This window comes from Somniosus microcephalus, chromosome 6 (assembly GCF_052327205.1).
Source record: "Somniosus microcephalus isolate GS21.2 chromosome 6, FLI_Smic_1.0, whole genome shotgun sequence".
Taxonomy (NCBI): Eukaryota; Metazoa; Chordata; class Chondrichthyes; order Squaliformes; family Somniosidae; genus Somniosus; species Somniosus microcephalus.
Window position 1 is genome coordinate 69,771,114 of NC_140992.1, and position 26,533 is coordinate 69,797,646.

The 26,533-nt window shown below is 45.5% G+C and overlaps 1 protein-coding gene across 5 annotated transcripts in view; it reads left to right on the plus strand.

The window, feature by feature from the left end:
- Positions 1-23,914, plus strand: part of zbbx (zinc finger, B-box domain containing) — a 198,242-nt gene extending 174,328 nt beyond the window's left edge. The window contains exons 16-18 of one of the 5 annotated variants that reach the window (XM_085990387.1): positions 5,216-5,488; positions 9,120-9,216; positions 23,294-23,907. In XM_085990387.1, the coding sequence (XP_085846513.1) occupies positions 5,216-5,488; positions 9,120-9,216; positions 23,294-23,411 (488 nt within the window). In that variant the 3' untranslated portion in view covers positions 23,412-23,907. Of the gene's footprint in view, positions 1-5,215; positions 5,489-9,119; positions 9,217-23,293 lie in introns of all 5 variants that reach the window. The other 4 variants (XM_085990384.1, XM_085990383.1, XM_085990386.1 and 1 more) reach the window with 4 other exon arrangements.
- The last annotated feature ends 2,619 nt before the right edge of the window (positions 23,915-26,533 follow it).

Sequence of the window (26,533 nt, forward strand, 5' to 3'; positions counted from 1 at the left end):
ATGCTGCATAACCTGGCAACCCTCAGGACCCAGCCAATGCCACCAGGCCTTGGAGCACCACCGGAGGAGGAGGAGGAGGAGGATGATCATCAGCAACAGCACCAAGGTGGGAGGGAGGCCCACAATGTTGAAACTGGAAGGGCCGTCCATCAACGGCTGATAGCAAGCCGCTTCTAGGCCCCTGCTGAGGAAATGGCTTCTGCCATTGAGCACAACATGAATGAAACCAACCTGTAACCCCTAAGCTGGCCAAGGCAGCAATGATTCCAAAGACCAAACATGTACATTTTGAATACAAAAACTTATTTATTTTACAAACTCTGTGTGTCATTTCTTCATGACACTAATAGAAAGAAGTACAAAAAAACAGTCATTAACATAACTGGTTCTCACAACCTGGAGATAATGTCCAAAACACTAAACAAAAGTTTGAACATGAACCTCGGCCTTTATTAAAAAAATTGACAAACATTTTGTCACGCCTCCTACTTTTTGCCCTTCGAGGGTGATCTCCTTCCCTTGTGCACTTCCCCCCTTCCCACCCTACTGCTCCTACGTAATGGGACCCCAGTGGCTGTAGCAAGGCTGGTGGAAGGCTGCTGATTGTCAGAACCTGAGACTGCAGATGCCCTTGAAGAACAGCCTCGACCAGCTCTGGGCCTGGAGGGCCCGGCTGCAGACTGCACCAACTCTGCATGGGCGGTAGCAGTCTGGGCTACAGGCGGTGGCAAGTGCAATGGGGAAGTGACAGTGGTGGCAGCAGGAATGCTGTCATCTTGAGAGAGGACAGCAACTTCCTGCTCAACTTGCACACTGGCACTCCCACAGGGCAGCACATCAGCATCCAGAGTAATCTGCTGGTGCACAGATTGCTGGCCTCCTGCGGAGCGGTGAGAGCCCCGGGGAAATGTGTCTGAACCAGCAACGATGGCAGCAGTCAGTGCTTGCGTGGCCTTAATCTGAGTCTGCATGAGAGCAGTTTGAGATGGGTTCATGGCAGCCAGTGACTGAATTGCAGCACTCAGCTTTAGCGTGGCATCCACCTGTGCTACAGCAAAGTGCTCCACACCCCTTGCCAGTGATTCAATGCATTCGGGCACCCTTCCCACTGCACCCATGAGCTCAGTGTGCATGTCCACTGCCTGGGTGTTCATTTCAGCGATGAGCTGCTCCTCCTCTGCGTCCAGTGCAGCAGGACTCGGCCTACTCTCCCTCCGGGGAGAAGGCCCCCAAGCTTCGCTACCCCCATCGCGTTGCTGCAGCCCGCTGGGTCCTGGAGCTTCACCCTCATCAGAGCCTTCCGCCCCTGCTCTCCTCCAGGAAAGGCGTGTTCCCAGTGTGGGCATGGGCTTCCTCGGGAGAGGGTGGCGCTGATGCTCCGGCTTCCTCTTCCTCCTCGCCTGCAGCTTCACTCCCATTGGCATCGTGAGGGCTCATCTCCTCAGATGGTGAATTACCATCTGAAAGCAGGGAGGTACAAGAGTGGCTTTAGCATGAGGACAGGGGGGCAATAAGGGAGGAATGAGTGCAGCAATTTAGTAAGTTGGATTGAAAGTGTCAAAGGCTGGTGTTGTGAAGGACAAGTGGAAGGAGAGAGGACAAAAAGTTGATGACCTTACCATTGTTGTCCAGAACAGGCTCGGCCTCTCCAGGGGCGACGGGACCGATCACCCGGCTTGCCACAATCCTGTGTATGCGCGCCTCAAGATCACTGAGGGGTTGGAGCTGAGGCCGCCCTCCACCCGTCCGTTGCTGCTGTCTCCTATTATGAGATAGCTTGGCCTGCAAGAAAAAGGACGGCATCTGAGTAAATATACAACCATGGTCTTGCCTGATGTGCCTCCCATAATTGATTAGCCTTTACTGTATGCAGCCATGGTCTTGCCTGATGTGCCTCCCATAATTGAAAAGCCCTTACTGTATGCAAAGTGTGGAATGTACGTGTGTGTTTCATGAGAGGGCCATAGGTGTTGGATAAGTGTTGGGCATTGGAGTTTTAAGACCCTCTGGCCATTGAGTGAGGTTGAGATGGAGGGATGGAGAGGTATTGGAAAAAAAGCCACTCACCCTGACGACCCAAGTGAGGTCGTTGAACTTTTTTCGACATTGAGTATGGGTACTGGGCACCATGCTCCTGGAGGAGACGTTCTGAGCCACCTCCCTCCACACTCATCTGTACTCGCGCGGCAAAGGCCTCCTGCCACTCTCAGGGTAGAGTATAGATCTTCTGCGCGCCAACCAGAGCCTCCAAGGCCCACTCACTGAAGCGCTGAGCTCGTTCTCTCACCCTCTCCATAGTCTTTGGCTGGAAGATTTAGGCACAGGTCTCTCCAGGCCGAGATTCAAGGCTCCAATGAGCAGGGTGTGGCTGGAGAGCAAGATCGACCCTCCCCTCTAAGAACTGTCCAGCGCCAGTGTGTCTGTGTTCCATTGCTAACTGACATCACCTGCGCTGCGCCGGCGCTCTGAGTTAGCGCCTCGCTCCTCAGCCTTTGCACTTTAAGACAGGTGTGTAGCGCCTGATTTTGCGCTCCAATCACCTCCAGGGGTGACGAAAGCCAAGTTTGCAGTTGGAGGCGATAATTAGCACCAGGCGCTAAACTTTGCGCACGGCCGATAATCGCGCCCCAAACGGGGCGATACTGAATTTTTCCTCCATAGTGTTTGTACTTCTGCAGAGTTAAAAGTAATTGTTGAATCAGAGTACAAAATTGGCATTTTACATGGTAGTGTCCTGCAGTATATAGTTTTCTACCAATTGTTATGTTTATTGTGAGTTGTGGGAAGTGATGGCCAACCGCAGTATTGGTAAATCAGTGATTGTTCCTTTTGTGTTGTATATAAGAAACTAGAGTGGGCACAATGTTCTTCACTGTGGAATAATAAGAAGGAGATTTGAAACATAGAAACATAGAAGATAGGAGCAGGAGTAGGCCATTCGGCCCCTCGAGCCTGCTCCGCCATTCAATGCGATCATGGCTGATCATCCAAATTCAGTACCTGGTCCCTGCTTTCTCCCCATACCCCTTGCTCCCTTTAGCCTTAAGAAATATATCCAACTCCTTCTTGAATATATTTAATGTATTGGCCTCTACTGCCTTCTGTGGTAGAGAATTCCACAGGTTCACCACTCTCTGGGTGAAGAAATTCCTCCTCATTTCTGTCCTAAATGGCCTACCCCTTATCCTTAGACTGTGATCCCTGGTTCTGGACTCCCCGACCATTGGGAACATCCTTCCTGCATCTAGTCTGTCCAGTCCTGTCAGAATTTTATAAGTTTCAATGAGATCCCCTCTCATTCTTCTAAATTCCACCGAGTACAATCCCAATCGACCCAATCTCTCCTCATATGTCATTCCTGCCATCCCAGGTATCAGCCTGGTGAATCTTCGCTGAACTCCTTCCATGGCAAGAACATCCTTCCTCAGATAAGGCGACCAAAACTGCACACAATTCTCAAGATGTGGTCTCACTAAGGCCCTGTACAACTGCAGCAAGACATCCTTGTTCCTGTACTCAAACCCTCTTGCTACAAAGGCCAACATGCCATTTGCCTTCTTAACCACCTGCTGCACCTGCATGCTTACCTTCAGGGACTGGTGCACAAGGACACCCAGGTCTCGTTGCACTTCCCCTTCTCGGCATCCTCCTCACAGCACACACGCCCACCCAGCTTTGTGTTGTCTGCAAATTTGGAGATATTACATCTAGTTCCCTTGTCTAGATCATTAATATATATTGTGAATAGCTGGGGCCCAAGGACCGATCCCTGCGGTACCCCACTAGTCACTGCTTGCCACTCGGAAAAAGATCGGTTTATTCCAACTCTTTGCTTTCTGTCTGCCAACCAGTTCTCTATCCAAGTCAATACCTTGCCCCCAATCCCATGTGCCTTAACTTTACACGCTAATCTCTTATGCGGGACCTTATCAAAAGCCTTCTGAAAGTCCAAATACACCACATCCACTGGTTCTCCCTTATCTATTTTACCAGTTACATCCTCAAAAAATTCCAGTAGATTAGTCAAGCACGATTTACCTTTTGTAAATCCATGTTGACTTTGTCCGATCCTGTCACTGTTTTCCAAGTGCTGTACATCTTTTATAATGGACCCTAGCATTTTCCCCACTACCGATGTCAGGCTTACCGGTCTGTAATTCCCCGTTTTCTCTCTACCACCTTTTTTGAATAGTGGGGTAACATTAGCTACCCTCCAATCCATGGGTACTGTTCCAAATTCCATCGAATGCTGGAAGATGATCAGCAAAGCATTAACTATTTCTAGGGACACTTCTTTAAGTACCCTAGGATGTAGATTAGCAGGCCCTGGGGATTTATCGGCCTTCAATCACATCAATTTCCCTAACACCATTTCCCTACAAATACTGATTTCTTTCAGTTCCTCCCTTTCATTAGACCCTATGTTCCCCGACATCTCTGGGTGGTTATTTGTGTCCTCCTTTGTGAAGACAGAACCAAAATATGTATTTAATTGGTCTGCCATTTCTTTATTCCCCATTATAAATTCCCCTGATTCTGACTGCAAGGGACCTACGCTTGACTTCACCAATCTTTTTCTCTTGCTCCCACAATCCTCACATACTAAGTTCCTGATCTTACTGTGTCACTGTGGGAAGGAACTAAGTGGCGGCCAGTCACTTTCCCAGAGGGATAAAGGGAGTGTCACCCCAAGGCTGACTTCAGAATTTTATTGGCAGAGACTCGGAAACAGGCTGTTGGCACAAGGAGATTCTAGAAAAGAAATGGGAAATCACCTTTGAAAGAGGGATTCTCACCCTCAAACAGAGAAAAAAATGTAGGGCAAAGGACAAACATGTGTTGTCTAATATGATACATAGAAGTGAATAACTTTAATACCAAATATTACAAATTTTGGGCTTGTTTAGATTGCAGAGGAAGAAATAAGTAGAGTCTAATGTACCACTATGTTGGATGCCAGGCTTCAGATAGTTCTGACGGTTTGTGAATTAAGAGAAGGAAGAATGGCAGTAAGAGGTGTAACCTGGGAGAGAGTAGCAAGAACAAGTAGTACAGATTGGGAGAAAAAGAAGCAACAGTGAGAAGACAGATGTCAGTGGCAAGTATATGTTGCAAAATAAATGGAGAACTGGTTTCCAGTCTGTTTGGATGTTATATTAAATAAAACTGTGGTATTTGTGTTTTGTGATTTAACTGAAATTTGTAATGCTTTTAGGAACTCTGGGATACTCTGGGAGAGTGATGTCACCCTCGTCAGTAGAACCATTACGCATTGCATCTCAAATTGTAACAAAACCTCTGGTTTCCCGGAAACGGCATGAAATCTCTCATCTGAGCTCTGTTGCTCCATACCCGCTCTCTAGAGCTGCAATGGAAATTTCTGAAGTTGAAAGCATTGATGTTGATCAAGGTGGACCCAGTTTTGAAAATGATGCTGATGAACAAGCTTTAGTTGAATTGGAGAGGGAGTTGTTGCAGACCCATAAAGGTATAAAAATCTTAAAAGAAAAGATATGAAGAGTTATAATGCTTTACAAATGTCAGTTTTTGCTCCACATTTTTCAAGTTTCATGAATGACCTGAAATGGAAGCAAGTAGCTTTCAGTTATTTGAAAGCAGCATTTCCAGATCATTAATATATATCAAAAAGAGCAGTGGTCCCAACACCGACTCCTGGGGGACAACACTACACACTTCCGTCCAGTCTGAAAAACAACCGCTCACCACTACTCTCTGCTTTCTGGCCCTTAGCCAATTTCGTATCCACACTGCCACTGTCCCTTTAATCCCATGGGTTTTAATTTTGCTTATAAGTCTATTATGTGCTACTTTGTCAAATGCCTTTTGAAAGTCCACATACACAACATCAACCACACTACCCTCATTAACCCTCTCCGTTACTTCATCAAATAACTCAATCAAGTTGATTTGCCTTTAACAAATCCATGCTGACTTTCATTTATTAGTCCATAATTTTCCGAATGCCAATTAATTTTGTGCCAGATTATTGTCTCTAAAAGTTTCCCCGCAACCGACATTAGGCTAACTGGCCTGTAATTGCCAGGTTTATCCCTCTTTTTTGAACAGGAGTGTAACATTTGCAATCCTTCAGTCCTCTGGCACCACCCCCATATCTAAGAAGGATTGGAAGGTTGTGGCTAGAGCCTCTGCAATTTCCACCCACTACTTCCCTCAGTAACCTAGCCTGCATCCCATCCAGACTGGGTGACTTTTCTACTTTTGTGTACTGCCAACCTTTTAAGTGCCTCCTCTATCTATTTTTATCCTATCCAATATCACTACTACCTCCTCCTTTATTGCTACATTGGCAGAATCCACGTCTCTAGTCCCACAGCTTTCTATAAAGTATTTATTTTAACTTTCTTCTCTCTTTAGGGTAATCAGAGGTAAGAATCAACCGAAGTTTATTACTTTTCTAACTATTGGTTTTATTAACATTAAAGTACAAAAAGTTTTACAGATAGAGATTCATACAACTTTTAAGTCAGTAGTACAATGAGAAACTCGGAATGGCCAATTCTTCTGCTTTGGGAGACTAAGAGGTTAAATCTCCGTCGATATCCTGTGTGGTGTTCTTCTGGACTGTCTCTGGTCAGTCTCGTGGACTGTCTCCTCGAACTTACTAAAATGGTTGGTGCAAAACAAGCTTTTTCAGTAACTTTACATTCTCTCTCTCCCATGGTTGCACAGACTGATGCTATAGCATCTGATGTTTGCAACAGCTTCTCACAGACTTTCAAGACCTACAGCTGTCTTATCTTTAACCTTCTAGAGAGTCTGCTGAATAAAAATTTTCAAATGTGGCCAACTTACATGCCACAATGAGCAGTCAAGTTAACAGTTTTTTTAACTAAACTCAGCTCCTTTAGCAGGTAATTAATCCAGGGTTCTAGTCAATATTTTAGTTTCCTTAAAACTGGCATTGAAAAGTCCAAAAATCTTTCTTTTCATTTATCTGTTCTAGGCCACAAATTAGCAGATTTATTAAATTCAGTTTCACAAATTGCCATTGTGTGACTTTGAACTCGCGACCTCTGGATTGCTAATCCAGTACTGTAACCACTAGATTACCACACTGTAATATTGGTTTGAATCCAGCTGCGCAAATGGAAGCCCAAAACCAAGAAGGTTTCACGATTAGATTTTTTGAATAATATATACAAATCCTTAGATGTATCGCATTACATGGCAGAAAATGCTAGTTATAACAAGTTAAGTTGTGTTGTGTTAAAAGATAAAGGCCTAGAAATTCGGTGGGCTGTGCCACCAGTTAGTGCCTAAAGAGGGCACTCAGTGGCTTTAGCGCCATTGGCCACGCCTCCCGCGATATTTAGTGGGGCGCTAATGGCGACGTTAGCCTGTAGCGCTGCGCCACCACCGATGACGCCATCGGTGTGCGCAGCGCCTCGCTACCGCCCCGATCGCGATATTTGGTCGCGCCCGCCTCTGTAACGCCGGTCGCAAATCGCGCCCGGTTCACGGGGCTTACCTGTGGCGGTAGTGGCGCAAATTAAGGTGGAGGTGCGGGGCGGCCATTTTTTTCGGTAGCCACCTGCCAGCACCTCCGTCCCCGGCCTCCTGATTTCCCCCCCCCCCCCCCCCCCCCCCCCCCCCAGGTAGTGCCGGCTGTGTCCCGAGAGCCCGGCACTTCTCCTCGGTGCCGGGCTCTTTTGCCAGCACTCGCGATCAGTCATCGCACTGATGCAGGCCCCTCCCCCTTAAGAAGGGGAGGAAGGCCTGCAGTGCCGCAGCGTGTGGCGCTGCGGCACGTTGCGCTGCGATATTCAGTTTCAGTGCCCCAAGAGGGACACAGGGCGCCTCGAGCAGCGCCCCGCGTCCCTCTTGGGGCACTCAAACTGAATTTCCGGCGGGCGCAACGGCTCCGTTCGCAGCAGTAATTCCGGTGCCCAGGCGAGCTTGGCGCCCCGTTTGGGGCTCCACCGAATTTCTAGGCCAAAGGCTATTCATAGAGTCATACAGCACAGAAGGAGGCCATTCAGCCCATCACCACCGCCTTCTCAAGGGCAACTAGGGATGGGCAATAAATGCTGGCCTTACTAGCGACGCCCACATCCCACAAAAACAAACAAAAAAAAAAAAAAATCATGCCAATGCCGGCTCTTTGTAAGAACTGTCCAATTAGTCCCACTCCCCTGCTCTTTCCCCATAGCCCTGCAGGTTTTTCCTTTTCAAGTATAAATCCAATGCCCTTGTGAAAGTTACTATTGAATCTGCTTCCACCAGCTTTTCAGGCAGTGCATTCCGGATCATAACAACATCATAGCTCAAGATTGTTTTGAACTTGTGATTTATTTAAGAATTTTGCTGAATGTTTTATTTTTGAAGTTCTGTTTTACCATCTTTGTTTTGGATTTTTTTTTAAAAAGGAGACAATGAGTAGAATTTAATTCCAGATTTCCTCCTTGACCTTGTATTGCTTGGTATCTACCAGCTTAAAAATAACACAGGATAGTCACAGGGGCCCACTTGAGTAAATGAAGGGCACCTAAAAGGGCAGTTATGTAATGTGAATGAAAAATACCTGGAGGTAGAGGATTCCTTCATTTATTTCTTTACTGGTTTGCTGAACTTATCTGTGGTATGTGTAAGATGACTTGAATGGAACATGAGGAATGCTAAAGATGACATATTCAATATTTGGAGGAGTGATTCTGAAGGATGGATTGAAATGTGCATAAAGCTTCTCCAAAAATGTTAAAACATTTAAATTAAAATATTTTCAAAATTTGTTTTAGCTCTAAACCTTGACTACATAAACCTATTTGTAATAGTTCAAGTACAATGTTAGAATATATAAATGAAAATAAATTCATGGTTTCATCCATCTGTCTATGAATGAATACTTTTTTTTAGCAAAATGAATAATGTAGAAATAATGTATACAAAAGCAAAATACTGCAAAAGCATCATCGCCCTGAAAGGTAAACTCTGTTTCTCTCACCACAGATGCTGCCTGCTGAGTATTTCCAGCACTTTTTGTTTTTATATTAGAAATAATGTATGTTGTGCATCACTAATGTTTATAATCTTTTTGAAATTATTTTAAATGCATTAATAAACATTCTTTGCTACTATAGGCAGTAATAGAAGAAGGCACGACTTGGCGTCTGCTTCTGAGCTGTCAATCTCTACTGGGGATTCGCTTGAAAAGGGTACTCCAGTCAGGCTGCAAAGGTCAGAAAGAAGCAAGTCAATAATTTCTCAAAGTTGTGTTCCATCGTTTTTTGTTTAAAGTTTTCCAACAATATCTTCAAATAGGTTGAAATAGGAGAAATATTATTTTGTTCCTCTTGGCTTTATGGTACAGCACATTCTAAAAGTAAGCATTAAAACTCTAAGGGGGAGAAATTCGGTTGTTAGCGCCACCGATTAACACCTAAAGAGGCCGAGAAGCAGGGCGCTAGCCAATTTCCGGGCTAGCGCAGGGCGCCTAGCGCCTCGCCCCATATTGAGCATGCATTTAGCGCCGGCGCTAAATCTTATCGCCCGCTCATGGGTGCAGGCTGATTATGACATCATTTGAGTGTGCAATGCCTTTTGGGCGCCCTGGACCGGAAATTCAGTGGCGCCCCCCTCCGTAGCGCCTGGCGCTAATAGGGACAGCTTACCTGGACCTTATCAAGTCGCTCTCGGGCTGGAGGAGCATTATTTAAAGGGGACTGGTGTGGTTTAAAAGCGGCAGCCATTTTTGGAGCACAACTTCCTCGAGAGCTACAAAGAGTTGCTGAGCTGCACACTGAGAGCCATTTGACCACTGAGCCAGTGCAGGCAGACGATCTTCAGCCTTCTGACCATCACCTTGCTGTTGGTGAGCCTTGAAAACGGGGAACCTTCCTGTGGGCACTTATTATGGGGGCTGCATTGGAGGGGAACGTCCTGCTGCTGAATCATCTGGAAAGGGCACTGAGACGCTGGGAGAGGGGGGCGGGCATGGCCAGATGGAGGAGGGCCAGCAGACGTCGCCACAGCAGACCTTACACTGGCAGGGTTTTCCGACAGCAATTTTCCGACATGAACATGTCAGAAGGCTGCGATTTAGAAAGGAGGTGGTGACTGAGCTGTGCCAGCTGCTTCAGCCAGATCTGCAGCCTCAGATAAGGTGCAGGACATCTCTGTCGGTGGCTGAGAAGATGCCTGCTGGCCTGAACTTCTACACGAGCGGCTCTTCTCAGGCTGCGCGTCAGAGGCTGATCAGAAGTAGCTTCTAGGCCCCTCTCACGGAATGCTTGCTGCCATTCCAAGAACAGGAATGGAACCGGTCTGATACCCCCAAGCCTGTGAAGGGCAAGATGCATGTAAATAGCAGGCATGGCCATTGTAAATGAAGAAAGTGTTTCATTACACAAAATGTGGTTCCTTCAAACATGAGAAAGCTATGGCAACAGAAAGCAAAACGAATACACTGACACATAACTGACTCTCACACCCGGGAGACTGTCCAAAACATAAATCACATTCCGACCATCTTCCTTGGCCTTGATTCCACTGCGCCAACCAAAGCATTCAATGCCCCATCAGTGAGGCATTCCGCCCTCTGCCTCACCCTTTCCATGTCTTGCTAGGCTGGTGTGCCACAGGTAGGCTCCCACCGCTTTGAAGGCCTACAAGGCAGTGAGTGTGTCTGGTGATGCCAATTGACCTGCCCCTTTAAGAGCTGGCCGGCGCCAGTGTGTCTCAGGGAAAGTGATTATTAACAGCACCCTCGCTGCGCCACGCCGCCTCGAAATTGGGTTGCGCCGCTGGTTAGCGCCTTAAGCGTAGCGTGCAGCGCCTGATTTAGCGCCGCAATCACCTTTAGGGGCGTTGCAACCCAATATCGCGCTAGGTGGCGCTAAATTGCGCCTGGCGCTAAACTTTGCGCATCGCCAGGACTAGCGCCCCAAACACGGCTATACTGAATTTCTAGGCCTAAGTGTCGGATTCAGTTTAGGTTGAGTGATCCAGAAAGGAAAATAAATTGTATTTATGTAGTGCCTTTCAGGATATCCCCAAGCTCTTTTTGAATTGCAGTTACTGTTGTAATGCACAGAAAGTGGCAGCCAATTTCCACACGGCAATCTACGCGTGCGTGCATGTGTTCGTTCTGACACTGGCTGCGCTGTGCCCTCCCCACAGACGGCAATCTGTGTAAACTGCCAAATCATGGAAACTGATGAAATCTTCAGCTCTTCCGCAGTAAATACCCCATTAAAAGTTAGACCCTTATGGATTAGGTGTAACTGGGGTTTTAACAGCGTATTGACTGCTAAACAAAGGTTATGGCCTTGAAAAACTAATGTTAATTCTGTGGAGTGTTAAATTTATCCATTTTAATCATTTTAATTTTTAAGCAATTAAAAAAAATTGAGTTATTTTTAAGTTCGTTCATCTTTATTTCAGGTTTGCCTTTTCCCCATGTGAGAGCTCCAATCTTTGTTTTGCTCTCTCTAGCATTTTTAAAAAGTTAAAATCAAAGGAGCTTGCTCACTTCCTGGTTTGCTGTCTCTGAGAATTCTGCATTTTGATTGACTGCTTAGACAGCTTGCTGAGATTACAGCATTGGATTCCCTATTAACTTGCGTTGATTTCAATTACATGTCGGAAAAGCCGAACTTCACGCCACAGGGATTGCAAAATCTTTGAGAAGCTTACTTCGGGGCTAGTGGCGAACACCTTTGTTTCACTGCTGACCGCAAATTACAGACCAATATTGTATCTGTGCGCACTTCCTGTTGTCAACTTTGTTCATTAAAAAATTCCTTCCTTGATGTCATCATCTGAAGCCATGGGATTAGCTATATATGCTGATGGAACTCACGGGGATTCTATTGTAAGGGGAATAGATAGGCGTTTCTGCGGCCGCAAACTAGACTCCAGGATGGTATGTTGCCTCCCTGGTGCAAGAGTCAAGGATGTCTCGGAACGGCTGCAGAGCATTTTGGAAGGGGAGGGTGAACAGCCAGTTGTCGTGGTACCAACGATATAGGTAAAAACCGGGATGAGGTCCTAAAAGCTGAATATAGGGAGTTAGGAGGTAAATTAAAAAATAGGACCTCGAAGGTAGTAATCTCAGGATTGCTACCAGTGCCACGTGCTAGTCAGAGTGGAAATAGAAGGATATTTCAGATGAATACGTGGCTAGAGGAATGGTGCAATGGGGAGGGATTCAAATTCCTGGGACATTGGCACCAGTTCTGGGGGAGGTGGGACCAATACAAACTGGACGGTTTGCACCTGGGCAGGACCGGGACTAATGTCCTAGGGGGAGTGTTTGCTAGTGCTATGGGGGAGGGTTTAAACTAAAATGGCAGGGGGTTGGGAACCTGTGCAGGGAGACAGAGGAAAGGGAAACAAGGATAGAAGCAAAAGACTGGCAGGAGAAAAGCAAAAGTGGCAGTCAGAGAAATCAAGGGTTTAAATCAAACATGACCACAGCAAATAATAATTCTAAAAGGTCTAAGTGTTTAAAAAAAACCAAGCCTGAAGGCTTTGCATCTTAATGCGAGGAGAATTCGTAATAAGGTGGATGAATTAGCTGCGCAAATAGAGGTAAACGGATATGATATGATTGGGATTACGGAAACATGGCTCCAGGGTGACCAAGGCTGGGAACTCAACATCCAAGGGTATTCAATATTCAGGAAAGACAGGCAAAAAGGAAAAGGCGGTGGGGTAGCATTGCTGGTTAAAGAGGAGATTAACACAATTGTAAGGAAGGATATTAGCTCTGATGATGTGGAATCTGTATGGGTAGAGCTGAGAAATACCAAGGGGCAGAAAACGTTAGTGGGAGTTGTATACAGACCCCCAAACAGTAATGTGGAGGTTGGGGATGGCATTAAACGGGAAATTAGAGACGCGTGTAATTAGGGCGCAGCAGTTATCATGGGTGACTTTATTCATCTACATACAGGTTGGACTAACCAAATTAGTAACAATACTGTGGAGGAGGAATTCCTGGAAACATAGAAACATAGAAGATAGGAGCAAGAGTAGGCCATTCGGCCCCTCGAGCCTGCTCCGCCATTCAATGCGATCATGGCTGTTCATCCAAATTCAGTACCCGGTCCCTGCTTTCTCCCCATAGCCCTTAAGAAATATATCCAACTCCTTCTTGAATATATTTAATGTATTGGCCTCTACTGCCTTCTGTGGTAGAGAATTCCATAGGTTCACCACTCTCTGGGTGAAAAAATTCCTCCTCATTTCTGTCCTAAATAGCCTACCCCTTATCCTTAAACTGTGACCCCCTGGTTCTGGACTCCCCGACCATCGGGAACATCCTTCCTGCATCTAGTCTGTCCAGTCCTGTCAGAATTTTATAAGTTTCAATGAGATCCCCTCTCATTCTTCTAAATTCCAGCGAGTACAAGCCCAATCGACCCAATCTCTCCTCAAACGTCATTCCTGCCATCCCAGGTATCAGCCTGGTGAATCTTCGCTGAACTCCTTCCATGGCAAGAACATCCTTCCTCAGATAAGGCGACCAAAACTGCACACAATACGCAAGATGTGGTCTCACCAAGGCCCTGTATAACTGCAGCAAGACATCCTTGTTCCTGTACTCAAACCCTCTTGCTACGAAGGCCAACATGCCATTTGCCTGCTTAACCGCCTGCTGCACCTGCATGCTTACCTTCAGCGACTGGTGCACAAGGACACCCAGGTCTCGTTGCACTTCCCCTTCTCCCAATCTATTGCCATTCAGATAATAATCTGCCTTCCTGTTTTTGCAACCAAAGTGGATAACCTCACATTTATCCACATTATATTGCATCTGCCATGCTTTTGCCCAATCACCCAACCTGTCCAAATCATCCTGGAGTTTCTCGGCATCCTCCTCACAGCACACACGCCCACCCAGCTTTGTGTCATCTGCAAATTTGGAGATATTACATCTAGTTCCCTTGTCTAGATCATTAATATATATTGTGAATAGCTGGGGTCCAAGGACCGATCCCTGCGGTACCCCACTAGTCACTGCCTGCCACTTGGAAAAAGACCCGTTTATTCCAACTCTTTGCTTTCTGTCTGCCAACCAGTTCTCTATCCAAGTCAATACCTTGCCCCCAAACCCATGTGCCTTAACTTTACACGTTAATCTCTTATGCGGGACCTTATCGAAAGCCTTCTGAAAGTCCAAATACACCACATTCACTGGTTCTCCCTTATCTATTTTACCAGTTACATCCTCAAAAAGTTCCAGTAGATTAGTCGAGCACGATTTACCTTTTGTAAATCCATGTTGACTTTGTCCGATCCTGTCACTGTTTTCCAAGTGCTCTGCTATTACATCTTTTATAATGGACTCTAGCATTTTCCCCACGACCGATGTCAGGCTTACCGGTCTGTAATTCCCTGTATTCTCTCTACCACCTTTTTTGAATAATGGGATAACATGAGCTACCCTCCAATCCATGGGTACTGTTCCAGATTCCATCGAATGCTGGAAGATGATCAGCAAAGCATCAACTATTTCTAGGGCCACTTCCTTAAGTACCCTAGGATGTAGATTATCAGGCCCTGGGGATTTATCGGCTTTCAATCCCATCATTTTCCCTAACACCATTTCCCTACAAATACTGATTTCTTTCAGTTCCTCCCCCTCATTAGACCCTATGTTCCCCGACATCTCTGGGAGGTTATTTGTGTCCTCCTTTGTGAAGACAGAACCAAAGTATGTATTTAATTGGTCTGCCATTTCTTTGTTCCCATTATATATTCCCCTGATTCTGACTGCAAGGGACCTATGCTTGACTTCACCAATCTTTTTCTCTTCACATATCTATAGAAGCTTTTACAGTCAGTTTTTATGTTCCCTGAAAGCTTACTCTCCTATTCTATTTTCCCTTTCTTAATTAATCCCTTTGTCTTCCTTTGTTGAATTCTAAACTGCTCCCAATCCTCAGGTTTACTGCTTTTTCTGGCCAATTTATATGTCCTCTCCTTGGATCTTATGCTATCCCTAATTTCCCTTGTTAGCCACGGTTGAGTCACCTTTTTTGTTTTATTTCTATGCCAAATTGGGATGAACAAATTCTGTAGTTTATCCATGCGGTCTTTGAATGTTTGCCATTGCCTATCCACCGTCAACCCTTTGAGTGACATTCCCCAATCAATCCTACCCAACTCGCGCCTCAGACCATCGTAGTTTCCTTTATTTAAATTTAGGACCATCGTCTCTGAGTCGACTACTTAAACACTCCAGGAATTCCTCCTCCACAGTATTGTTACTAATTTGGTTAGCCCAATGTATACGGGATGGTTTCCTGGACCAATATGTCGAGGAAGCAACTAGAGATCAGGCCATCTTAGACTGGGTATTATGTAATGAGAAAGGAATAATTAGCAATCTTGTTGTGCGAGGCCCCTTGGGTCGGAGCGATCATAATATGATATAATTCTTCATTTAAGATGGAGAGTGAAGTAGTTGACTCAGAGGCTAGGGCCCTGAATTTAAATAAAGGAGACTACGATGGTATGAGGCGCGAGTTAGGTAGGATTGATTGGGGAATGTTACTCAAAGGGTTGACGGTGGATAGGCAATGGCAACCAGTTCTCTATCCAAGTCAATACCTTGCCGCCAATCCCATGTGCCTTAACTTTACACGCTAATCTCTTATGCGGGACTTTAAAGATTGCATGGATGAACTACAGAATTTGTTCATCCCTGTTTGGCATAAAAATGAAACAAAAAAGGTGACTCAACCGTGGCTAACAAGGGAAATTAGGGATAGCATAAGATCCAAGCAGAGGACATATAAATTGGCCAGGAAAAGCAGTAAACCTGAGGATTGGGAGCAGCTTAGGATTCAGCAAAGGAGGACAAAGGGATTAATTAAGAGGGGGAAAATAGAGTATGAGAGTAAGCTTTCAGGGAACATAAAAACTGACTGTAAAAATTGTGGTGTATGTGCCTTTAAAAGCAATTGTGGTGTATGTGCCTTTAAGAGCCCCAGGTGTGCACAATGCCGGTAATTGCCACTTGGGCTATATAAGCCTGTGTATTGTGTATATCCTTTAGAACCCCCCCCCCCAGACTTGCTTAGTAAATACCTATGAACCAACTCCTGTCTTCAGTGTCTTTATCTACACACGGACACTACAGTGGCGACGAGGTGGAAACGGACTTACCTGCAATTCGGCAGCACCTCAAGGACATCGATTCCTCCAGCGTCCAGAAGACTCAAGGAAGTAATAGAAACTGTGGTTTCACCAGCTGGCCAAGCTGGTGGCAGGTACTGCGCTAATCCTTCCTGGGCGTCAGGCTGGGGCTCCAGCGGCGGGCTCTACAGCTGAGACAGGCAGCGAAATCGGAGGCAAGCAATAACGGACTGGGAGGGTGCACTCGGGAGACGGCCGGCGCGGCAAGCAGGTCAGCGTTTAGACCTCCGTCGGGAACGAGTCTCCAACAGTGAATAAACGGAAACCACAGTAAAACAGCATTGTTATCGGTAGCAGCGGCGGGAAAGCGCAGGAAGCGCCATATCGTTGCTACAGAGAGAAAAAAAAAAAAGGGCGGGAAGCGCCATATCTTTTTTTGAAATGCCTAAGTCTGGCAATATTGATGCTTTTGATAACGAAACAGAGCCTAACTTTGGCAATATTGATGTTTTTGATAACAAGATAGAGGATTGGACCACATATGTAGAAAGAGTGGAGGTGTTTTGCACCGCAAATGGAATGGAAGATGAAAAAAAAGCTTCAGTGCTTCTGGATCTAATGGGCGCAGAAACATACAAGCTGTTACGCAACTTAATCACTCCAGCCGAACCGATGGACAAGAATTTTGAGGAGATTGTTGATACCCTACACTGCCAATTCGAGGCAGGACTGGCAGATTCTCTGCAAGACAAATTCATCTGCGATCCCCTAAGTGTAGAAACACAAAAAAAGGTATCTTCTGGAAAAGATTTAACACTGGACAAGGCTTTCAGTGCAATAGGAGCGGCAAAGATACAGCAAAGGCCACAGGACTTCGGCACCCATGAAATGACACGGGGTTTCGAAAGATGTTATCGCTGCGGCAGATCCAACCATGACCAGAGGGATTGCTGGTTCAAAGAAAAAGCATGCAGGCGATGCGGAAAGATGGGACACATTCCACGTGTATGCCGATCTGAAAATAAAAAATCCACTAATGGGAAAAGAATCAATAAGGAAAAGCACAGAAAGGTACAAATGATGACGGACAGTAGCTCCAAAGACCAGAAGAGCGATAGCGACTCCGGGAACAAGAGACTAAGCTCTCTCAAATTACATAATGTAATTGCCAATGAAGATTACCAGACCATTTGGGTTACCCTCATAATAGCAGGGTCCCCAGTTAAAATGGAGCTAGATACAGGATCAGCTCTAACCGTAATAAATCGACGAGATTACGAGAGGCTATTTTCGCATATGCCTCTAAAAGACACATCCATTATCTTAAAAACATATACGGGGCAGAAAGTATACCCCAAAGGAAAAATAAAGGTGCCTGTGGTATACAACGGCAAAGAAATACAAAAGTTGTATTTATACATTCTACAAGATGGTGGTCCACCGTTGTTGGGACGTGAATGGATAAGGAAGATACGTTTAGACTGGCACTCCATTCAGGCACTGACGGTGACCAGTAAGGAAAAAAACAATGATGACATCATACCTGAACGATTAAAAGACATCTTGGCCAACGCCAAAGAAGTGTTTCAAGAGGAACTAGGAACCTTGAAAAGCATCACCGCCTCAATAAAAGTGGAAGATGCAGCAATTCCAAAAATTTTTAAGGCAAGACCGGTGCCATACGCAATACGTCCGGCAGTCGAGGCAGAGCTGGAGAATTTGGAAAAGGCAGGCGTATTATCCAAAATAGATTGGAGCGAATGGGCAACACCCATCGTTCCAGTCATGAAAAAAGCATTGAAAAATAACTCTGAGGAACAGAGAAAAATTCGCATCTGTGGGGACTTTAAGGTGACTGTAAACCCGGTCCTTCACACGGTACAGTATCCTCTTCCGAGGATAGAAGATATTTTCGCCTCACTATCCGGAGGAAAACGTTTCACAAAAATTGACTTGGCACAGGCATATCTACAGATGGAGGTTGAGGAGACCTCTAAAAAGTATCTCACAATAAACACACACAAAGGCCTGTACCAGTACAATCGACTGGTTTTTGGAGTAGCATCAGCTCCAGCTATCTGGCAAAGAGCTATGGAGCAAGTCCTGCAAGGGATTCCGGGGACTCAGTGTTACCTAGACGACATCCTAATAACAGGAGAAAACGACAACGAGCACCTTGCCAATTTGGAGCAGGTGCTCACTAGGCTGAAAGAACGAGGCCTATGAGCAAATCGCCCCAAGTGCGAATTTTTCCAAAATCAGATATCATATTGTGGCCACATAATTAATAAGGAAGGGTTGCATAAGTCACCTGAAAAAATTGAAGCAGTTATAAAAGCCCCAGCAGCTGAAAATGTTTCACAATTGAGGTCATTCCTGGGATTAATAAATTACTATCATAAATTTTTACCGAACTTATCAACTATTCTACACCCTCTTAATGATCTTCTACACACAGGAGTGATTTGGAAATGGAACGAAGACTGTAAACGTGCCTTCCATAAATGTAAAGACTTAATCACATCCGAGAAAGTTTTGGCTCATTACAACCCATCACTACCAATCAGACTAGCGTGCGATGCATCCCCTTACGGCATAGGAGCGGTATTGTCCCATAGATTCCCTGATGGCTCGGAACGGCTGATAGCTTTTGCGTCACGCTCATTGAACTCAGCTGAGCATAACTATTCCCAGATAGACAGGGAAGCACTCAGCCTGGTATGGGGAGTGAAGAAATTCAACCATTACCTACACGGACAAAAATTTACCTTGCTGACTGACCATCAACCCCTCATCTCCATATTCAACCCTAAGAAAGGTGTCCCCATTATGACGGCACAAAGACTACAGAGGTGGTCCCTTTTTTCTAGGGGCACACCAATACAACATTGAATACAAAGGGTCAAAACAGCATGGGAATGCTGACGGTTTATCGCGCCTGCCGTTGCCAACGATAGAAGAGGCACTTACAGTAGACCCAGTAGAGATATTCCACTCTACCATAGTGGAATGTCTACCGGTGACAAATTCTGCCATTGAAAGGGAGACCAGAAATGACCCTACTCTCTCACGGGTCTACGATTTAACAATGAAGGGATGGCCAGCACATGGCGAACCACTGTTGCCAGCATTCTCGCAAAGAAGAGAACAGCTGTCAGTGTGCCGAGGAACCTTGATGTGTGGATCCAGAGTGGTGATTCCACCCAAACTCCAGGATAAAGTGCTAAAGGAGCTTCACGAGGGGCATCTGGGTGGAGTGAAAATGAAGAACCTAGCTAGGGCGTTTGTATGGTGGCCAGGTATCGATGGAGATATCGAAGACATGACCAAGAGCTGCCTAGGATGCCAGAAGGTCCAAAATGCTCCGCCACAGGCCCCTCTACATCCATGGGAGTGGCCCTCATCTCCCTGGCAAAGGGTGCACATCGACTTTGCTGGTCCATTTATGGACTCAATGTTCTTAATCGCGGTTGATGCACACTCCAAGTGGCCGGAGGTAATAAAGATGTCCTCCACCACCACGGAAAAAACCATCACAGTATTAAGGACCATATTTGCCAGGAATGGGCTGCCGGAACAGATATGTTCTGATAATGGACCGCAATTTGTGTCCGAAGAATTCAGAAAGTTTTTAAAGAACAATGGGGTAAAGCACTACACGTCCGCCCCATACCATCCCGCCACCAATGGATTGGCTGAAAGGTTTGTCCAGACCTTTAAGAAGGCCATAAAGGCCATGGGTAATGAAAACATAAAACTTCAGCACAAGGTGGATAACTTCTTATTTGCATATAGGAATGCAACACATATGGTTACAAACCAAACTCCCGCCATGATGTTCTACAATAGAAACCTAAGATGCCGGCTGGATTTGGTCAAGCCCAACATCCGAAGGGACGTGGAGAACCGGCAGTTTCAGGGCATGAATGAAAGGCCAACTAGGGCCTTCCAGATAGGCCAACCGGTTTTGGCCCGGGACTACCGTACCGAGAAATGGCAGCCTGGAACTATCTGCACACGACTAGGACCACTGATGTATACCGTGGACATCGGAGAAAGCATAATAAGGCGCCATGCTGACCAAATCATCAAGTCATCCGAAAAGGGACAACCTACACCACCACGCTATACATCTAACGATGAAGTAGAGATACCCATATCTACCTCCGATCCGGTGATAGTGGAACCCGATGAACCCGACACTGGCCTTCAAGCCGAATCAGCCTTACCAGAAGAACCTACTACACCACCAGAAACTACTACACCCCCGAGGCGTTATCCGGACCGAGTCAGGAAGCCTCCTGAGAGACTAACTTATAATTAATTAATACAGCAATGTATATTATTTTGCATATAACATGTAATTAATAATTACTTAAAATATGATGTACTAGTTAGCTAGAAGGGGAGGAATTGTGGTGTATGTGCCTTTAAAAGCAATTGTGGTGTATGTGCCTTTAAGAGCCCCAGGTGTGCGCAATGCCGGTAATTGCCACTTGGGCTATATAAGCCTGTGTATTGTGTATATCCTTTAGAACCCCCCCCAGACTTGCTTAGTAAATATCTATGAACCAACTCCTGTCTTCAGTGTCTTTATCTACACACGGACACTACAAAAGCTTCCATAGATATGTGAAGAGAAAAAGATTGGTGAAGTCAAGCGTAGGTCCCTTGCAGTCAGAATCAAGGGAATTTATAATGGGGAGCAAAGAAATGGCAGTCCAATTAAATACATACTTTGGTTCTGTCTTCACAAAGGAGGACACAAATAACCTCCCAGAGATGCCAGGGAACATAGGGTCTAATGAGAGGGAGGTACTGAATGAAATCAGTATTTGTAGGGAAATGGTGTTCAGTAAATAGACGGGATTGAAGGCCGATAAATCGCCAGGGCTTGATAATCTACATCCTAGGGTACTTAAGGAAGTGGCCCTAGAAATAGTAGATGCATTGCTGGTCATCTTCCAGAATCTATAGAATTTTGGAACAGTTCCCATGGATTGGAGGGTAGCTAATGCTACCCCACTATTCAGAAAAGGTGGTAGAGAGAAAATGGGGAATTATAGACTGGTAAGCCTGACATCGGTAGTGGGGAAAATGCTAGAGTCCATTATAAAAGATGTAATAGCAGATCACTTGGAAAACAGTGACAGGATCGGACAAAGTCAACATGGATTTACAAAAGGTAAATCGTGCTTGACTAATCTGGAATTTTTTGAGGATGCAACTGGTAGAATAGATAAGGGAGAACCAGTGGATGTGGTGTATTTGGACTTTCAGAAGGCTTTCGATAAGGTTCCGCATAAGAGATTAGCGTGTAAAGTTAAGGCACATGGGATTGGGTGCAAGGTCGTGACTTGGATAGAGAACTGGTTGGCAGACAGGAAGCAAAGAGTTGGAATAAACGGGTCTTTTTCCAAGTGGCAGGCAGTGACTAGTGGGGTACCGTAGGGATTGGTGCTAGGACCCTAGCTATTCACAATATATATTAATGATCTAGACAAGGGAACTAGATGTAATATCTCCAAATTTGCAGACGACACAAAGCTGGGTGGGTGTGTGTGCTGTGAGGAGGATGCCGAGAAACTCCAGTATGATTTGGACAGGTTGGATGATTGGGCAGATGCATGGCAGATGCAGTATAATGTGGATAAATGCGAGGTTATCCACTTAGGTGGCAAAAACAGGAAGGCAGTTTATTATCTGGATGGCAATAGATTGGGAGAAGGGGAAGTGCAACGAGATCTGGGTGTCCTTGTGCACCGGTCGCTGAAGGTAAGCATGCAGGTGCAGCAGGCGGTTAAGAAGGCAAATGGTATGTTGACCTTCGTAGCGAGAGGGTTTGAGTACAGGAACAAGGATGTCTTGTTGCAGTTGTACAGGGCCTTGGTGAGACCACATCTTGCGTATTGTGTGCAGTTTTGGTTGCCTTATCTGAGGACGGATGTTTTTGCCATGGAGGGAGTGCAGCGAAGATTCACCAGACTGATGCCTGGGATGGCAGGAATGATGTATGAGGAGAGATTGGGTCGATTGGGCTTTTTCTCGCTGGAGTTTAGAAGAATGAGAGGGGATCTCATTGCAACTTATAAAATTCTAACAGGACTAGACACAGGAAGGATGTTCCCGATGACTGGGGAGTCCAGAACCAGGGGTCACAGTCTAAGAATAAGGGGTAAGCCATTTAGGACAGAGACGAGGAGGAATTTCTTCACCCAGAGAGTGGTGAACCTGTGGAATTCTCTACCACAGAAGGCAGTTGAGGCCAGTTCATTAAATATATTCAAGAAGGAGTTAGATATATTTCTTAATGCTAAAGGGATCAAGGGATATGGGGAGAAGGCAGGGACAGGGTACTGAGTTTGGATGATCAGCCATGATCTCATTGAATGGCGGAGCAGGCTCGAGGAGCCGAATGGCCTACTCCTGTTCCTATCTTCTATGTTTGTATGTGTAATTTTTCACCAGCTGTTTTCAACCTCAGCACAATATAGCATGTACTGCATTATGCATAATTATTTGCACGTAATGCATAAAAAACTTCTATCGATTTTATTCTGGCCTGCTCAGTTTTTCCAGCGTTTTCTGTTGTTATCAATTTTATTGTTTCTCTCTGTTAAGTGCCTTGGGATGTTTTTCTATATTAAAGATGTTGTATAATTGAAATTTGTTACGATTGTTATAGTTGTAGAAGACCTATCTGCTAATAGGAGTTACATTTAGGAACAGTCCCCCTATGCTAAGTTGACACTTTTGATGAGCATATATAAAATGTGCCTAAATGGGGCAATCCTTAGTTCATGGTAAATGCAATTCATGGAAAACTGGTTGAAAGGTTTCTGAAACAGACATTCCTCTGATTTTGTTTTATTCCCTAGTTATAGTGGAACCCTTTTACATTAAATGAGAGTTGTAATTAATCTCAATGTTCACCTGCATGTTCACTTTGGTAGACAATAAAACCAATTCATGGTTTTTGTGCATTGCATGCATATAATCATGTATAATGCATTACACGCTGTATTGTGCTTTGAGGCTATATATTTCTATTTCAGTTTGAACTTCTCAGCTACACTGCCTACCAGTGAAGAAGTGACTGGGGATGATTCATGTTTATTTCACTAGAACAGTTGTGTTTTACACTTCCTTCTCTTTCAATTTCTCCTAGGGATGCTGTTCATTCTCAGTTTATGCTCGATTCTCTGACAGGAGGGGCTGATGAAGGTCAAACAGATGATGAGGGAGAGGTAGCCCAAGACAAACAAAACGTTCTGCTGTTATTCTGACAGTGTGTAAGAGATAAATACTAGATAAAAAAATTAACTCTTCCTCACCAAGCAATAAGTTCGGAAAAACTCAATCAAATGGAATGTATTGTTTGATTTGTAATATTAAATATCAATATGGGCTGAAATGGCCTCTATCTGCACTGTGGGGTTTCTGTGATTCTGTCTGTGATTCTGTGATTTGAAAAGAGTGTGATTTGATAATGATTCAGGCTATGCACTTTGCAGAACAATTAATACATTGTCAAATATAAATAAAAAATGCAAGCTAATTTGATGCATTTACTTTAAAATGTTTAATCATCTGTAATTGCTACTGAACACTTTTATACATTTTTAATGTGCACATTTGGAATTATTGTGGTGTATGTACCTTTAAGACAGAACTACTTTTACAGCTCCTATATACTGTAGTACCTGCAGTGACCACACCTGTATATAAGCCTTGCGCATGCCTCTGTACCCCCAGTCTTGAGACTACCCTCCTCCAGTAAATACCTGTTTATTGTTAAGTTACAGCATCCGTGTGGTTATTGAAAAACATCATACTCTCAGAATCACGGATCTAACAGTGGCGACGAGTGTCGATTCGAATCTACCCGCAACTCTGCATTTCCCTTCGAGGATTCGCTCCGGGAGGGCGGTGTAAGAAAGTCGAGGCCAGGAACACGGGCGTCGACCATGAGCAACCGCCCAGTCGTCCGGCAGAGAGTGAACATCGCAGGGGAGGCTGTGGAGAGCCGGGCTTGGTTCCCCAGCCATGACGATCAGCAAGAGACTGACGACAGGTCCAGCGCAGACCCTTCCCGGACAGCGGCGGCTGGAGCTGACCGACGGCAGAGAGAAAGCCGAGCAGCGTCGACGGGGTAAGACAGAGGGTGAAGAGCACAGGGCGCAGCCGGGGGTTGAAAACCGAGCGGCGTCGAGAGAAAAAAAAACAAACCGGAGAGAGAGAGGGTAAAGCAACAGCCAGGTTCAGGATCGAGCGGCGTCGGAAAAAAAAAAAGAACGCGCAGAGCACAGCCAGGGCTCAAGGGCTGAACAGTGTCCACGGGGAGAAGAAGGGAGAGCGCGGGAGACGCCATTGAGCCGCGGAGAAGAAGGAAGAGCGTGGGAGACGCCATTTTTAGAAGCTGCAGCGGAGAAGGGCGAGCGCGGGAAGGAAGGAAAGCGCGGGAGACGCCATTTTGTGCCAGCGGAGAAGAAGGGGAAGCGCGGGAGATGCCATTTTTGACAGTAAATCACACCCAGGGATGCCAAAGAGTGGCAGTATCTCTACGTTCGACAATGATGTCGAAAACTGGGCGACATATGTGGAACGTATTGAGATGTACTGCAGGGCGAATGAAGTGCCAGATGCTAGGAAAGCACTGGTTTTGTTAAATTCCATGGGTGCAAAAACTTATGGGTTACTGCGAAATCTAATAACCCCAGAGAAGCCGGTGAACAAGAATTTCGAAAGCATAGTAGAAATCCTACAGGACCACTTAAACCCCACACCGCTGCTGATAGCAGAACGATTTAAGTTCCATAAAAGGAACCAACACAAAGACGAAAGCAATGCTGAGTACCTAACGGAACTGCGCAAGCTATCGAAACACTGCCAGTTTGGAGCAGAACTAGCAATACGTTAAGGGACAAGTTTGTGTGTGGGCTACAAAGTGAAGGAACCCAGAAACGGCTTCTATCAGAAAAGGATCTTACGCTGGACAAGGCTTTCAGTATGGCAGTATCACACGAAGCAGCCGCAAGGGGCGCTGTAGAGATACAACGGAGACCGCAAGAATATGGCACCAATGAAATGTCCTATGGAACAGGGAAGTGCTATCGCTGCGGCAGAACAGCACATGACCAGAAGGATTGTTGGTTCAAGGACCAAGTGTGCAGACAGTGTGGAAAAGCAGGACACATAGCAAGAGTCTGCAGGTCTGGGAAGAAAACCAACAGTAAGAAATCTCCACAGGAGAAGTACAAAAAGGTACACCAGGTGATGGACAGTGGTTCAGACGAACAGAAAAGTGACACAGACTCTGGAAGCAAGGAGCTGGGTTGTCTGAAACTACATAAGGTAACCAAAATGGAGGATCACCAGACTATCTGGGTTACACTCAAGATAGACGGAGTCCAAGTGAAAATGGAATTGGACACAGGCTCAGCCCTAACAGTCATAAACCAAAAGGACTACAAGCGGCTATTTTCACATATACCCTTGAAAGCTACAGAGATTGTCTTGAAGACGTACACGGGGCAAAAAAGTCTACCCCAAAGGAAAAATAAGGGTGAAAGTGATATATAAAGGCCAGGAAATACCTAAAATGGATTTATATGTATTGCCAGATGGAGGACCACCACTGCTAGGACGTGAATGGATCCGGAAGATACAATTAGATTGGCATTCCATACAGGCACTGAAGGTTGAGGCCAAAAAGGATGATGACGTCACACCTGGTCAACTGTCAAAAATGCTAACTGACGCAAAAGAAGTGTTCCAGGAGGGACTCGGAACACTAAAAGGCATAACAGCAATGATTAAAATAGAGGAAAATGCAAGCCCAAAGTTTCTTAAGGCCAGACCAGTGCCTTATGTGATCAGACCAGCTGTCGAAGCAGAGCTGGAAGGGTTGGAACGTTCAGGAGTACTGTCCAAAGTGGACTGGAGCGAGTGGGCTACACCCATCATTCCTGTAATGAAGAGGTCGTTGAGTAATACGCCTGGGGAACCAAAGAAGGTCCGCATCTGTGGGGATTTTAAGGTGACAGTGAACCCAGTCCTTCACACGGTACAATATCTGCTTCCACGAATTGAGGATATTTTCGCCTCGCTATCTGGAGTTAAACGCTTCACCAAAATTGATCTAGCCCAGGCGTACTTGCAAATGGAGGTAGAAGAAGCTTCGAAACAATACCTTACGATTAACACTCATAAAGGTCTCTATCAATACAACCGGCTGGTGTTCGGGGTAGCATCGGCTCCGGCTATCTGGCAAAGGACAATGGATCAAGTCCTGCAAGGGATTCCAGGGAACCAGTGTTATTTGGACGACATCCTGGTCACGGGCGAAAATGACAGTGATCACCTCGCCAACTTGGAGAAGGTGCTCACCAGATTAAAGGAGTATGGG